The sequence below is a fragment of the Myodes glareolus genome, chromosome X (genome assembly GCF_982192425.1).
Source record: "Myodes glareolus chromosome X, mMyoGla1.1, whole genome shotgun sequence".
In the NCBI taxonomy this organism is placed as follows: Eukaryota; Metazoa; Chordata; class Mammalia; order Rodentia; family Cricetidae; genus Myodes; species Myodes glareolus.
The window spans coordinates 6,608,356-6,624,324 of record NC_142053.1 but is presented as its reverse complement, the minus strand read 5'-3'; the positions used below and the strand labels follow the sequence as shown (position 1 = coordinate 6,624,324).

Below are 15,969 nucleotides of genomic sequence, written 5' to 3'. Positions count from 1 at the left end.
AAAAAACAAGCAAAGGTATGGTGGGGGCTTGGCCCATACATATTTAGTCTACAGAGTCCATACTGATACTGTGGAACAATGGCAATTTAAGTCTTCATTACAACCCTTTGAATATTCATGTTTAGGAAAGGTATTTATTGGAAGTTTAAGAATCATCTTGAAAACACAACTGCTGGATCACTGAGCAATTAGTAGGAATGTTGTCTGATGCTAAGAATTATCACTAAATAAAATTATAAGTTCTGTTGTATAATATTATGTTAGACCAGAAAATACATATTCTGTGCATTTTCAGTAGTTGTCAATTTAAAAATCAGAATCTAAAGTAGTGGCTAGAGATATGACTCAGTTGTTAAGAGCACTTATCACTTTCACAGAGGGCCAGAATTCAATTCCCAGTACCCACAATCTTGTTCACACCCATCGTGATTCCAGTTCTAAGGGATGGGGCACATTCTTCCATTTGCTCCAGGCACACGTGGTGCACATACATATATACAAACAAAACTCTCATACACATAAAACAAACAAAATTAAAACACTTTAATTCTAAAATAAAGACCCACATTGAAGGATCAAGAAATTTGGGATCATGTTGACTCCAAACCTGTAAGCAGATTTCTCACAACCTTAGGTTTACAACATGGAACTACATGAAGGGAATGTGGATTGGATCATTTCCTATACATACTTGTACATAGAGCCTCTTATGTTTTAGAGACAGTGTGTATGGACCGGTTTCCTTTACAGCATGTTGTAGCCCAGTGTCATAGTTGCATATTGAATATCTTCTTCTTCACCATCCTATCAAGCGTGCCAGCTCAAGGAGGAAGAACATTGTGCCTTCTTTTGCTTACTATTGCCTTTCTGCTTACCACCGGCCTGATGAAGAATACTTTAACCTTCAAAAACATATTTCTTGAATAATGAATGTTTCTCTGATAGGCAACGGTGGTACACTCCTTTAATCCCAGCACTCTGGAGGCAGAGGCAGGCGGATTTCTGTGGGTTCGAGGCCAGCCTGGTCTACAGAATGAGTTCTCAGACAGGGCTACACAGAGAAACCCTGTCTTGAAAATCCAAAAAAGTTTCTCCATTAGGATGAGAAAAAGGCAAGGCACTATTCAAGATCACAGTGGAAGTTCTAATCAACGCAATAAGCCGGAAAAAGAAACAAGACGCACAGAGTCAGGGAGGAAATCGTTCCTATTAGCAGACAGCAACTATGTACACAGAAAACACAAAGAGTCAAAAAACTGAAGCTAACAAAACAAAAAATCTTCTCAAACCAAAAAAAACATGTTTAGCTATATCATCACAGAGCATTAACACTGAAAAATAAATGTCCATAAATTTAGCATAAACAATTAAAAAATAAAATACTATTTATGACTATGTCCCTCAAATTAAATGCTTACAAAATGAAAACCACAAATGGAAGCTATTAACCACTCAAGTAAATCAGAGTATGTGCACAGATGAAAGACGACACAGTGTAGCTGTCCACTGTACACCTGCTCATCTATAGACTTGCAAATTCCATTCCATCTCAACAGGATTTTTTTGTAGATACAAACAAACAAAAAAATAAAAAAAACATATTTCTTGAATAGATTAAAGAGTGAATTAACTGTGTTAGACCAATCTACTGGTGAGTCCCTATTTGAAAGTTATAATTTATGTTTCTTTATAATGTGTGCATAGCCAATTTTTGTCTTGATTTGTATTGTCTCTTATACCACATATTCAAGTATTATTACATTAGGAAGGATGTCTATATAACTTGTCATCCAAAATGGAACATTTTTTAATATGAAAGGGAAAAGAGTTAATAATTATACTAGAATAGCAAGTGTATCCTGAAAGTATGTGTGGAGACCATCTTAAGGCCTGTCTCCCTTACTTGGGATTTTATGCTTCCCACAGCAGGGACCCTTACATGTAGAAGAAATTCAATAAATTCAGATGGAAATCAATGGATGTTCAATAATGAATTTTATAATACTTGGATATTTATATGAAATCCTGTACATTTTTTAAGGTTGAGGAAATCTGGTGCCATAGTCCACTTTAGATTTCCTCAAATATTCTTTAACTTTATCTGCAATCTGAGCATAATGATGAACCAGTCTTGCAGCAGGTCTGGGGTTCACAGATACTGTAGTAGTATTCACACTGCAGAAATTTTTCTGTCATCCCTCAAAGCAGTCCTTAGCATTCAAACATTTACACAAGCCTGCTCTCCAGGACCTTGCAGGGCAAGTCATGGGCGTCAGCCAAGACTTGACAGTTAATGAGAGATAACCACTGTTTTCCTCCCCAGAACACCAGAGATGTGTTTTTAATCCCGGAGAAGGTGAAGGTTTGAAGGGCAGAAAAGGGAAATGTTTAGGAGTTGCTTAGGCTGCACAAGTAACATTCCGATTGGTAAACAGGTTACCAGGTGATAGATAGTTCTACTCCCAAGTCCCCCATCATGCACCACAGTGGAGCTGTTATCTTACTTTGATATTTGGATCATTGCATTTGCTGCTTGCCAAGCCCTAGGAGAAAAATGTTATCTGTTTGACATACATCATGTCTTCAGCATGTTCGTGTTTGGTTGGGATTTTGATTGATCAAGCAAGTGTCACAGGAAAAAGAGAGAAGGAAAGATGGTTCCTGGAATTCCCTTACTATATATGCCTGAGATTCCCTCTAAATGTCAAGCAAATCTGCAGTACTCACAGGAATTCAGTTCGTTTTTTTGCATCAAAAAAGTATAGGCATCAGATTTGACTGCCCGAGTTGAAGGGGAATTCATTTTAATCAGAGAAGTCTTTTTATATAGCTCTCTTCTTTAAATGTAATAATATGCTAAACTATGTTCAAGTGTTGAGAAACTGAAGGATCTCAAGGTCAAGTTCACTATTTGGATAAACCTGAAAGGGATGAAAACAGCTCAGTTTCCTATAGCACATCAGTAATCACTTTCTTTCCACACCTTGCACTTGATTTCACTGTTTCACTAAAGCAAAGCCAAACTAGCCATTTGGAGACCTTGCTGCTTTGTATTTAACAGGGAAAATAAATGTTTCTCATTTTTCTCTCCTGCCTTTATGACTTATCCCACAGTGAACACTGCTGTATGGTAAGCTTCGCTGAGTGGAACTTAGTTATGTTTATTGCATTTTGTTTATTTTAGGTAAGCCTTCCCAGTGATCCAAGCTGTGTTGAGGAAATCCTGCGGGTAAGTTTGAACCTTTATTTCTGTATCTTTAAAAAAACAAACAAACAAAAAACAAACAAAAAAAATAAAAACAAAAAAAATTTATTCTTCTCTCATACATTACATCCTGACTGCAGTTTCCCCTCCTTCTTCTCCCAGAACACCCTCCTCTCTCTCCCAGATCCACTCTTCGCTCCTTTTCCCTTCAGAAAACAGTAGATCTCCCAGTGAAACCCACAGAACATGCCCTAATAAGATACATTAAGACTGAGCCAAACCCATCATATCACTTCTACACGTGACAACCCAGCAGGAGGAAAAGAATCCCAAGAGCAGGCAAAAGAGTCAGAGATAATTCTAACTCCCATTGGTGGTAACAAAGCAATGTATTTGTTTAAATTGTCGAAAGTACTCTTCTGTTTCAAGAAGTATGATAATGAGGAATGCTTGCACTCAACATCCATTCTCCCCTGCTTCTATCGCCTGCCTCATTTTATACCTCCCATCAATCTGCACTCTAATATCATTAAAATGGTGGCAATTTTGTCACTGGTCCTAGACAGGAATGCCTCTCACCTTCTTTAGGAAACTTTCCCTATTCAAGCAGCAAACCTCAATCCTCACCTTTCTGCCTGCTGACTCTTGATGGCTCCTCATAGAGCTTTGAAGAAACAAACTGTCAATGCAATATGGTTCTGGAGACTGTGGGTGGTGTGCTGGGGAGAGAGGAAGGGGAGACTGACAAGTCATGGCATGTATGGGCAGGCACTCCTGCTTACGAGAGTGGGAAGAAGAAAGTGGAAATGTGTGGCAGAACCTTCGTGGAAGTCAACATACCAGTTTAAAAAATAACAAAAGTAAGAACAATTTACGTACCTATTATCTCTGCTGGTTGGCATTATATGCTAATATAGTATTTCAAGAAGATGATTAATAGGAGCAAGTTCCTGCTCTGGATTGACCATTTGCCACTTTTGTGGCTTTGTGACTTTGGACAGATGACTTCATCTTTCTGAATCTCCCTCCTTTGTCTGTCAAAGATTATAAAACCATAATTCTCTCATAAACTATCAAGTAGTATATAAATGTTCATTATTATGTTAGTTGGTGACCATTGTGGGCATGTGGAAACCATGCAGGATTTCTGCCTAGAAAAGAAGACAAAGTCTATGTCAGTGAAAACTTAGTAACCCCTTTCCCTCACCTAAGAATATGAAGTATAACTCTCATTAGCACAGGTTCCTGAGTAAGCTATTTCTCAGCATCCTAGTGTTTGAACCAATCCTTGCTAACATGCCACCTAGGAATAGTGAAGAACAATAAGCTCCCAACAGTCAAGGTGGCTTGCTAAATATTTTCCCCTCCTACGACTGTCTCTGAACCTGCTTCAGCCCAAAGACCTTGTTTTGAGCATAAAACAGACTGGTCTTGCCTGTCTACTTAGAGATGATAGTGTATAGACTGAAGATAGAGTAGCCACTTTTGTAAGATAAGAACCTAACAATTTGTTCATTATTAGTTCTTGGGGCCCCGGGGCTTGAAAGAAGGCATGGCAATCATAGTGAAATCTACAAGTATCATACACTCTGGGAGCTTGGCTATTTGCTCTGCCCCATTGAGTAGATACAGGAGATTGCATTCAACCCTTCCGTGCTGTCAGTCACCTTCCTTAAAGAAAGGCAACAATGAAAGAAATGGCTTACTCAGTAGACATACTAACCTCAGACTTCTCTTACTCCCCTGAGGGGGTGGGGGCAAGCATAAATGAAGTCCATCAGTCAGGTCTTTTTCTTTATACCCAGAATGCCAGATCCATCTAAGAGTCACCACCTTACCTGTCACAGTTGAATTCTCCCCTTTGGGGAAGACCAGCCTGGCGCTTAAGTGTTTCCCACAGTGACAGTGAGGGAATTAACTAGAACACCTGTCAGAGTCTGAGCACTGAGAGAAACAGCACATTTTCACTTAAGCATGGAAGGAAAGGCAGGCTGTCTTTACAAGTCCATAGATGATAGCAGCATTGGAAAAAGTAACGAAAGTCCGTCTGTTGTTCTTGGAAGAGAATCTAGGAAAAATTGGTGCTTTGGTTTCTGTTTTGGTTGTTTGATTTGTTTTTCTGAGGGAGAGGGGCATTGATTGTACAGGCCTCCAGTTTGTTCATTTTCTTCAGCAATGTTATAAATGAACACTTCCTCTAATGGAAGACGGGAATGTTTTATTCCCCATACATGCAACAAAAGTTAACTTTCCAAAGTTTATTCCACAGTTTGTATGACTAATTCTTAATTTTTATTGACCACATTGCATGTTACAGCAGAGCCTGCTGTGAGATTTTGTTTCATTTTAATCACACATACATGCTGCTTGTTTCAGGACCTTTGTTATCTGAAGGTTGTTCTACGATAAATCTATTCGCCATTTTACTCCCCATCTGCCTCCGTCTTAGGGGAAATATTTTCTTTTTCTAAGTTCTTCCCCTGAACCCCTCTGTGCTTTTCAAACTAAATTGATTCAAACACAGGCAAAGTAACTTTTCCTTTTCTCAGTTCTCCTCCTGAACCTTCTGTGCTTTTCAAACTAAATTGATTGAAAAGCAGACTCATCTCTCGTAGGTAAAGTGATGGTATAGCCAAAAGATCTGACTCTAGCCCTCTGAGGAGGAAGAACTGGCTCCCAGTTGCTCTTGGCATTGCTTTTCTTCAGTCTGTTTATCTAAACCACAAAGGATGACTACCCCCTTTCCACCAATCTTTCAGGGAAGAAATTTTTTATTAATTATATTTGTTCTTTGACAATTTGTTATATATTATATATAATGCACTCTGATTACTCTTCTTGCCCACAATCTCTTATCTCCCTTCCACCCCTGTCAACCACTCCCTCTATCAAGTTCTTTCCCACATTTATAACATGTTATGTTTCATCACAGTAGTCATTGTGCAAGCTATTTGAATATGTATATTTTAGTTATTATGCTTTTCCTAACTTTCTTTCCTCTCTAATCCTCTTTCCCTACCAGATATTAAAACACTGGAACAGATTTTTGGATGAGCCAGCTGTGAGACCATCTGTCTACCTCATGCAGCCCTTTGGTCTCCCAGTAAATAGAAATGCTTTGCCTCCTATTTTCTATTTTGGCCCCATTTTTCAAAATACTATTTAAGTTCAAACCAACTCACTTTCACTGAAAACCCTTCTCACCATTTCTCTGAAAATGGACTCATCTTCCCTTCAGAACAGCATTTCAACTTCCCTTTCTTTGCACTCCTAGCTGCCTAACCTTCTAGCATTTTCCTTCTTGACTTCATGCCCTTGCAGGCAAAGTCACATTACAACAGGCTAGCTGGACCTTATAGGTAACTTAATTTCCTGTGGTAGGTGACTATAGTTCAAATCACTTCAACCTTATTATGCTTATTGAGAAAATAAGGTGGTCCTTCATAACTCCAGTAAATCAAAGTCCCCAAGGTTAAATGAGCTGCAGTCAAGGTTAGGGCTTACATGAGGCAGAAGTAGAGTAAAATGTAGTCTTCTTTGTTGTCTAAATCTAGTAATCTTGGCAGAGTGCTTAACTGTCAACTGTACTGCTACCAGCTTTCATTGAAAATCTCTTCAAAATTATCAAAAAATTTGCTTCAAACAGTGGCTGACATTCCTTACATTTTTAAAGAACACTGATAACAACATAGTTTGAGCAAGTAAGTCTCAAGAACAGTTCTTTCTAGCCATTCTTGAATATTACAAGTCTCATTTCAACTAATAATAAAGAGAGCAGTAGCAAATATACTACCAGTGATAAAAGAAGTAATAACAGTAATATCTGGACAGCGTTTATGTGCATTTATTGAATCTTCAGGAAACCATTCAGAGGTTGCACTGTTTATCATATTTTACATAACTGAGAAGAGTTCAACTCTAAGAAAGGAAGCCATTGCCCTAAGTCACAGCTCCCCAGGTCTCAATAACCATCCTGACTTCTTGTGCACTTGGCTTATCTCAATTTGTATTTATTTAATAGGCTCCAGTTCACCTTATGGTTAATATTATAATGTCCCCAGTGAATTATGTATTTTTCCTGCTGTTATTTCCTTAATTTATACAAATTAAATTATGACAACATATTTAATTTTTTCTTCAAACACACTAGAATTCACCCAGATACAAAACATCATAAAACTGACTTAATCCCACAAAGCAAGCTACATTACTTAAGTGGATTTGGTACTTCGCAAGAATATTTTTGCTGAGTATAAATTTTACAAATCAGAAACTTGAAGGCAACCATTTGTGTAGTGCATCCTCGCCTATGTGCTTGTTTCTATCAGTATACCATTTGTTCTTTAGAGTCAAGCTACTCTCTAGCGCAAACAGAAATGAAATATAACAATAGCTCTACCCCAGTGATGGCATTTTTCAGTTACAATTCATCTATCATACAGGGATTCCTAGATAGCTTGTAAGTAATAATATGGGCAACACCAGCAGCCTCTTTTCTGAGCTCTATGGGATTTTATGCATCATAGAGTCATCATTTCTGGGAGCATTAAGCCAATGAGAGTAGCATGCTCTAAATACTACTAGCTAAGGATGAATGTTCAGTGATTATTTGCTCTGCAACAATACAACAATACAACAATACAATTCTTGTTTCTAGCAAGAATTTACATAAAATGTCAACAAACTATCAATTAAATCCTTTCTAGAGTCAAAAATGCAGATAGCATGTGTCTCTTAGATTTGATGATGAACAGATTGTGTTTCCTAGCAAAGTACCTTCTGTAGATGATAATTTCATAGGCAAACATCTGTAAGGGTAATTCACTGTTTATGAGAATTGCTGAATTTGCTAGCTAGGATTTAGGAAATGTATTTGATAAACTGTACTTCCTTACAATTTCCCCTGCCGTATGGATCAGATTGGTAAACACCTACGTGGGCACCACTTTTTGATTACAGCTGATCTGTGTCTCTACAGAATACTAAATTATGGCAATTCTACTCATTAGTTTTCTATTTTTGTTTACAGTTCTACCATGGAACAAACTTACCAAATAATTACAGGACAGTCATATACACTACTTGTTATTTTTAACCTTTAACAGGGTTAATGAAAAAGTCTACATGAAGAAGAAGATAAAACGGATCAGAGAATAAAATTGGTCAGACAATTATGCCTGAAAGAAAATTTGATTATATTATCATAATTATACAGAGTAATCAAGGACCTTTCAGTAAAATTTTTCTCACAGATTTAACCAATGTTTAGGCAATTGATTTTATATCCTGTCAAATGAATGTATAAATAGTGTTCAGACTGAGTTCATGTAGGAGATGTTCTATATAATTGTCTTAAATATTAATCCTTCTGGACTGTCTCTAAAAGCATCTATCCCATTCTGGTATGGACTTTTAAGATTACAGTTTCTTTGAAATGCTGATATAATAGTCCATCCAAGGAAGACAACAATTACTAAATATAATTTAGACTATAATTAATGTTAACATTGATAGAGTCAAATAAATGAACTAACTAATGATTGTACCCTCACCTAATCTGATGACTAGCTCTTACCTAATGATACTGTGAAATATGCAAATTTTCAGCAGGTGAAAATGCCCTTGACTGAGTAAATTATATGGAGTACTACCTTTCTGAAGCTAATTCAAACCACTAATGGAATTAATAAGAATCATGCACATGTGAGGCAAGCTATTCATAGAACCAAATTAGTCCATAAGAGATATTACCCATTATTTGCTTCCCAGTAATCATTTCCTCTTTTCTCAAGCACAAACCAACCCAGAAAAAAAGGAAGCTAAATTTAATTAGAAAAACTATTCTGTGAACAATGAAGGTAAGCTATCCAATGTGCTTCCAAATGCACTCGTAGCCTGTCAAGCAGTTTAAATATTTTCATGTGCAATCTGGGGGGTTACGGCTAGCATAAGAGGTGAATTTTAAATTATTTTACAGGCATCATTGGGAAAGTGAGCAATGTGAGTAACGAGGTGACTGGCTCAGTGAATCATGAGGACCTGTCACACATGGGGAGATGTCAGGAAAGAGATGATGTCAAATACCAGTAACTTAGCAACAGAGCATTTAGCTATCCAGGGAGGGAGCAAGAGTGGTCCTTCTAAAATAGCTTAGTAAATATATGAGTCCTATATATTTTAGGTGAGCTATAAAAGTAAGTCTGTTTTCTGTCAACCTGTTTCTTTTTGTGAATATGGTGATTCATTATTTTCCGTTGAATTGGATGAAAGCAGGTGAATTTGAGTCATGTGTAAAATTTGCAACTTCTTTCTGTATACAGAAAAGGGTAACAAAACAATGCATTGGTTTGACAAAGAGAGTTCTAGGTTTGTCTTAAAGAAAAAATAGCTTTTGACTTTTGTTTGAGAACCAACATTCTATAAGTCTGCCATTCTATTTGTAACTTTGTAAATATATGACCAGTGTCTAAAAAAATGCATCAAAGTGGCAACCTTCTCATAATTAGTATGGTTGGAATCTTCTAGTTTAGAAATGAAACATGAAAGAATAAAGAAAAGATAAGGCCTTCTCTTACATATAAAAAGCATTATGGAGGTGTTCAAATTAGTACCAACTGAATTTCTTCATGTCCTGAGTCTGAAACACGTGGTTGCTTCAGCAATAAGGTCTTACCTTTAAGTTCTAGGAGGCAGCCAAAGGAGATGGTCATAGTCTATGCTATTGTGGAAGTCTTTTGGACCCTTACCCTGAACAATAATTTGAAAGAAAGTTTTCCCATGCCTGGCACTGGGGTCAGCCACATTCATACGTACAAGCAACACTAAATGGACTCAATAGGCTTTGTGTGTGTGTTTGTGTATATGTGTGTATCTGTGTGTGCATGTGTCTGTGTGTGTGTGTGAACATACATACATATACACATACATCTGTGTATTTTTGTGTGTGGTAGTCAGGATTCTCTAAAGGAAGAGAACTAATATAGTGGAATATGGATTAATTAGAGTGACTTAAAGGCTGTTCTCTGAGTAGTACAACAATAGCTCCTAACAGAAAGGCTAAGAATGCGGTAGGTGTTCTGGTGACAAGACGGGCAGCAGTCCCATTCTGGTGAGGAGTCTTGGAGGATTCCTAGAGAACTTATGCTCTTCAGTCTACATTGGAATTATGAAGAGCTACTGTCTAATACCGGCGAAGGAATGTCTTAGCAACAGGGTAAATGAACTTGCCAGTGAAAGTGAGGACAAGCAGGCCAAAAACTTCCTTCTTCTATGTTTTTTAATGTAGACTGCCACAAGAAGGTGTGACCAAGATTTAGGGTCCTACCTCCAATGATGAAATTAAGAAAATTCCTCATAAGCATACCCAGCTGTGTGGGTTTTAGCTAATTCCAGATGTCAAGCTGACATACATATATGTATGGATAAATACATATAAACAAATCCCAAATATTATTATAAATAATACAACTTTTAAAAATATTTTATTTTTTGAGACTGAAATATAATTAAACAATTTCCTCTTCTTTTCCTCTCTTGGGAAATCCTCACATGTACCCCTACTTGCTCTCTTTCAAATTCATCTCTGTTTTTGTTAATTGTTGTTATATGCATATATTTTTAAATATATAAATATAGTCTTGTCAATCTTTATAATGTATGTGTGTTTTCATGTAGAACTTTTGATATTTGCTAACCAATTAGTATGTTTTTCTTTCAGTAAGGCTATTTCTCCCACTCTCATTATTGCTTAGTTGCCTGTAGTTCTTTTTGTAGAGTTGAAGCCTAGTGAGGTTTTTCCTGTCTACTTTGGTATGACAACTATTGTTGTTCTTGTTCAGCTCATATTTAGGAAGTCATGTTATTTAGACATTATGAGTGTAGCTTCTAACATTCCACCAAACTCTCCAATCCTGAGTCTTAGAATCTTTCTACCTATCTTCTGCAATGATCCATGAGCTTTTGGTGTGTGAGTGTTTTTTAGACATATCATTAGGACTGGGCTTCACAACTTTGCATTTTGATTGGTTGTGGTTTTCTGAAATGGTCTTTATTTTTTGCAAAGAGAAGTTTCCTTGATGAAGAGCGAGGACTATTTATCTGTGAGGATAAGGATAAATATTTAGAATGCAGTTAAAGATTAACTACATTAACTATGTTTAACTATATTAAAGTTACAATTGTAGGTTCTTCAAGACTCATTTCTTCACTATCCCTTAGTAGCTGGCTAGGTTTCCACCACGAAGCATGATTTCTCTCGTTTAGTGTGTCTTTTGTCCAATAAATGAGCTGCTGGTTACTTCTAAAGTATACATACCACTGCTGTACCCATAGGATTAGCATGCCATGCTCGTCAATTTTGTGGTTCATGGGCATCATAGCTGGGTTGAATTGCTAATTGCTTTCTTTCTTCTGATTCTATCAAAGCTAGTCCTCAGAAAGGAGATTAATCAGGTCTTTTCCAGCTCATAGGCCTCTGAACACTGTGCCTGAAATGCATCTTCAGCAATAGCACCTTACCTTTCACTTTTTGGAGGACAGGTGACAACCAAGGGCAATATCAGTAACCTATAATATTTTGTGAGTCTTTTGTAGACCAACAATTCAAATGAGGGATTCCATGCTTGTTGTTGAGGTTTTCATTACATGGTCTTTGGTTCTTGGAGGGAGCACTGCCAGTCCAGATGAGAAAATTCTATTTATAAATAACACAACAATTAGGCAACATTTCTTTTTGTAAAATAAGTATCTGGAGTAGATACTTATAGATTATTTACATATTATAAATGTAAAACAAGTAAATATGTGGTTCTGTCCTAGGTCTCTGGGTCATCCAGCCTCTGAGTCCTGACACTCTAGGCAGTATCAGAGACAGGTTCACTCTTGTGGCATGATCTGAACCTGGACCAGTCATTGGTTGGCACCTCCCAAAATCTCTGCACCACCCTTATCCCAGTATATCCCATAGGCAGGACAAACTGTGTAGATTGAATGTAGTGTGGCAAGGTTCATGACTCAGTCCCTCCACTAGAAGTCTTGCCTGACCACAAGAAATGACCAGTTCAGGCTAGATATCCTCTATTGCTTAGAGTCTTAGCTAGGGTCATTCTTGTAGATTCCTGGGAGTTTCCCTTGCACCAAGTTTCTACCTCAACCTGAGATGCACCCCCTTTCCATTCATCACTTCCAGTTCTCTCCCCATCTATAACCAACCTGAACCCTCATATTCCCATTCCTACCCATCCCCGTCTACCCATGAAATCTCTTCTATTTCCTTTTCCCAATGACAATATAATAATGTCTAACAATATGCTGCAATACATAGATTGGTACCTGGCCCAATTGTCATCAGAGAAGCTTTATCTTTCAACTGATAGAAACAGGTGCAGAGATCCACAGCAAAACATCAGGTAGAGCTGAGGGAATCCCTCTAAAGAGAGAGTTGAAGGATTATAGGAGTCAGAGGGGTCGAGGACACTGCAAAACAACCCAAAGAATCAATTAACCTGGGCTCATAGGAGTTCACAAAGACTAAACCAACAACCAGGGAGTCTGCATGGGACTGACCTAGACACTCTGCATATATCTTACAGTTATTTAGCTTGGTCCTCTTGTGGGACTCCTAACAGTAGGAGCAGGAGCTATCATTGACTCTTCTGCTGGCTTTTGGGACACTATTTCTCATATTGGGTTGCCTTGCCCAGCCTTAACACAAAAGGAGGTGCTTAGTCTTACTGCAACTTGATATGCCATGTTTTGTTGATATTCATGGGAGGTCTACCATTTTTTGAAAAAGAGGACTGGGTAGCAGAGGGGAAGAGAAAGTGAGGGACTGGGAGGAGAGGAGGAAGGGGAAATTGTGTTTCATATGTAAAACAAATAAATTAATCAAAAAAAATAAAACAACTAAGTATAAAATGTCATGTTCTAAAGATTCCATATATATTTTATGTAAGTCACAGTTTATGATTTAGTTTAACAATAAAAATATTATGGACATATGATCAAGCTAAGGAACTATGAGAGATAAAAAATAACACTACAAGTGGAAAGTCCTATCATTCTTGGAAAGTAAGAAAACATCACAAAAATTCTCTTTACTCTTAGTTAACCTTGGTCCTTCAACTCATACCATATGACATTACTTCCACATACATTAAAAAGTGAAAACATTAGAAGTATGAGAGAACTGGAGTCTTTCAAATTCCAGGCCATGTCTCAGAATGAACCAGCAGAGTTAAGAAGTACTCAGGGGAATTTCCGAGATTTTAACAAGACTAATAATTTAAAACAAAGAGATACATATCTTAGAAAGTTCAGGAAGGTGTTTAGCATCTGCAAAGCACTGGTTCAATCTTGAGGACTGAGGGGAATAAAGACAGAAAAAGAAAAAGAATAAAGACAGAAAAAGAAGGGGTGCTGGAGAAATGGCTCAGCAGTTAAGAGCATTGCCTGCTCTTCCAAAGGTCCTGAGTTCAATTCCCAGCAACCACATGGTGGCTCACAACTATCTATAATGAGGTCTGGTGCCCTCTTTTGGATTGAAGTCATACATACAGACAGAATATTATATACATAATAAATAAATAAATAAATTTAAAAAAAAGACAGAAAAAGAAAAGGGAAATCTAAAAGTTTATGAGTTAGTATCAAGGCTCTGAGTGATGCCAATGATGTTATAATTTGACAAATTCCAATTTATATATTGCACTACTTATTTAGCACTACTTATCTCATAGCATAAAGGTCACTAAAGAATATGTGACATTCTGAAGGTCTCAAAATAGTTAACTAAATTTCCTCAATCGGTCACTTAACTATTATTTGACACAGGATTGGAAATATGCTTGTTCAAAATACAAGCACAGTAATACCAAACATTTACTTTAGCCAGTTTTTAGTTTTTGTTTGTTGTTTGGTATCTGTACTTTGTAAGTTTGGATCATCTGTGTCATCTGCTCCCATTGGAGATTTTTCAGGGGGCCTTCCTTGATCAAAACTTATTCTTAACCCAGAATGAATCCACAGCCTCTCACTTCCTGTGGAAAGAAAAACAAACCGTCTTCTCCAAAGTAACATATCTTTGACTTAAATTTTGATGTCAAGGCATTTTGATTAAACCTTATTTTTCTTAATCTACAAAGAATCCCACAGCCTCTCACTTCCTGTGAAAACAAAAGCAAAATCTCTTCTCCAAAGTAAAATACCTTTAGACTTAAATTTTGAAGTCAAGGAATTTTCTCAATATATAGGTTGAATTAATCCAACATCATTAATAATCAAATATCTTTTAGCAGTAATTGTTCCTTCTGCAGCAGTCAAACAATTCAAAGACAACACAATAACATACAGTATCCAAATTCTCTGTGCATTTTCCATCTTTACAGGAAACTAGGCAGGGGCAGATGAATATAGGGAGTGATCTTTTTCTCCTGAACCCAGGTGACTAGGTTTGGGTTCCAATTCCTAGACCTGGAATTCCAATCCAGCTCTGGCCTGGGTTGGAGGCTAGAAAGCCTCAGGCAAATGACTCTTTTGTAAATTTGGGCCCCAAAAAGTTGGGTGCCAAATGAGGCATGATTAATAAAAGCACAATTAATAAAAACTCAGGGTCAGAAATTGAGGTTCAACCTAAAGATCTGAAAAGCAAAACAGCCAGCCACTGCCTCTTACCTCAACTCAGTCTGAAATGGCTATTTGGCCTCCCAGAATCTCAAAATGAGACTGTGTTGAATGCTGTTTCCTCCCATTTTATAATCCTCTCTAGTGTTCAGATTAAAGGTGTGCACTGCCATCATTAAAGGTATGAACCACCCAGTTTCTATGGCAACTAGTTTGGCTAATGGGATTAAAGGTGTGTGTCATTATGGGTACTGAGATTAAAGGTGTGTGTTACCATAGCCTGGTCTGTAAGGCTGATCAGTGAAACTTCAGGCAGTCTTTATTTATTAAAATGCAATTGAAATGCCACTTCAGGTACCTAGTTCTATCATAAAAATTTCACATATAATAAGCAATAGAATCACCAAACTAATGTTTGAAAGCAAATATAAAACTATCCGCCCATTAGAGATAATAAAATTGAAACACTTGGAGTTTGCAAATTTAGTAGTTAACCAGAAGCAGAAAGAGTCAAGATCACAGTCTAGGTAGTCAGTATCCAATGTCAATTATGAATTGTGCATAAGGATATGGGATTGAAGGTTTTAGTTTTATGTGACTATTAGGGACTTAGCCCCTGACTCAGTGAACAATAAAGAAACTAAAAAAAGATAACTAAGAATCCCACAGGACAGAATCAGAAAAACAGCTGACTAGATGGACCATGCCATACAAAATGCAGTTTCACGGCCTTGTTAATTATATGGATACTCTGGAGTACCTTGATATCTAGGTTAGATAAAAAGAGGGTAATCAGTCACATGTATGTTACACACACAGAAAGAGAGAGAGAGAGAGAGAGAGAGAGAGAGAGAGAGAGAGAGAGAGAGTATTTTGTCAAAGTATCTGTACTGCTCTGTGTTTACAACAGCAGTACATGAATCAATTGTTGGGTTCCTTACCATGTTTACAAATTATCAACTTATTTATATTTCTGTTTAACATTTTGTAATGTATGTGGAGTGATTTATCATTGTGGTCACAAATTATATTTCTTAAATGACAAATGATGTTGAACATCTTTTGTGAGCTTATTTTCCATATGTACTTTTAAAATTTGTCTACTCAGATCATCTGTCAATAAAAATGACTTGCTTTTTTTTTAA

The 15,969-nt window shown here is 37.1% G+C and overlaps 1 protein-coding gene across 4 annotated transcripts in view; it reads left to right on the top strand.

Moving 5' to 3' along the window:
- The window catches only part of Aff2 (ALF transcription elongation factor 2), a 536,897-nt gene that overhangs the window by 336,093 nt on the left and 184,835 nt on the right, over positions 1–15,969 (top strand). For all 4 annotated transcript variants that reach the window (XM_085684655.2, XM_048457673.3, XM_085684654.2 and 1 more), the window contains exon 4: positions 3,185–3,229. In XM_085684655.2, the coding sequence (XP_085540781.1) occupies positions 3,185–3,229 (45 nt within the window). The remainder of the gene's footprint in view (positions 1–3,184; positions 3,230–15,969) is intronic.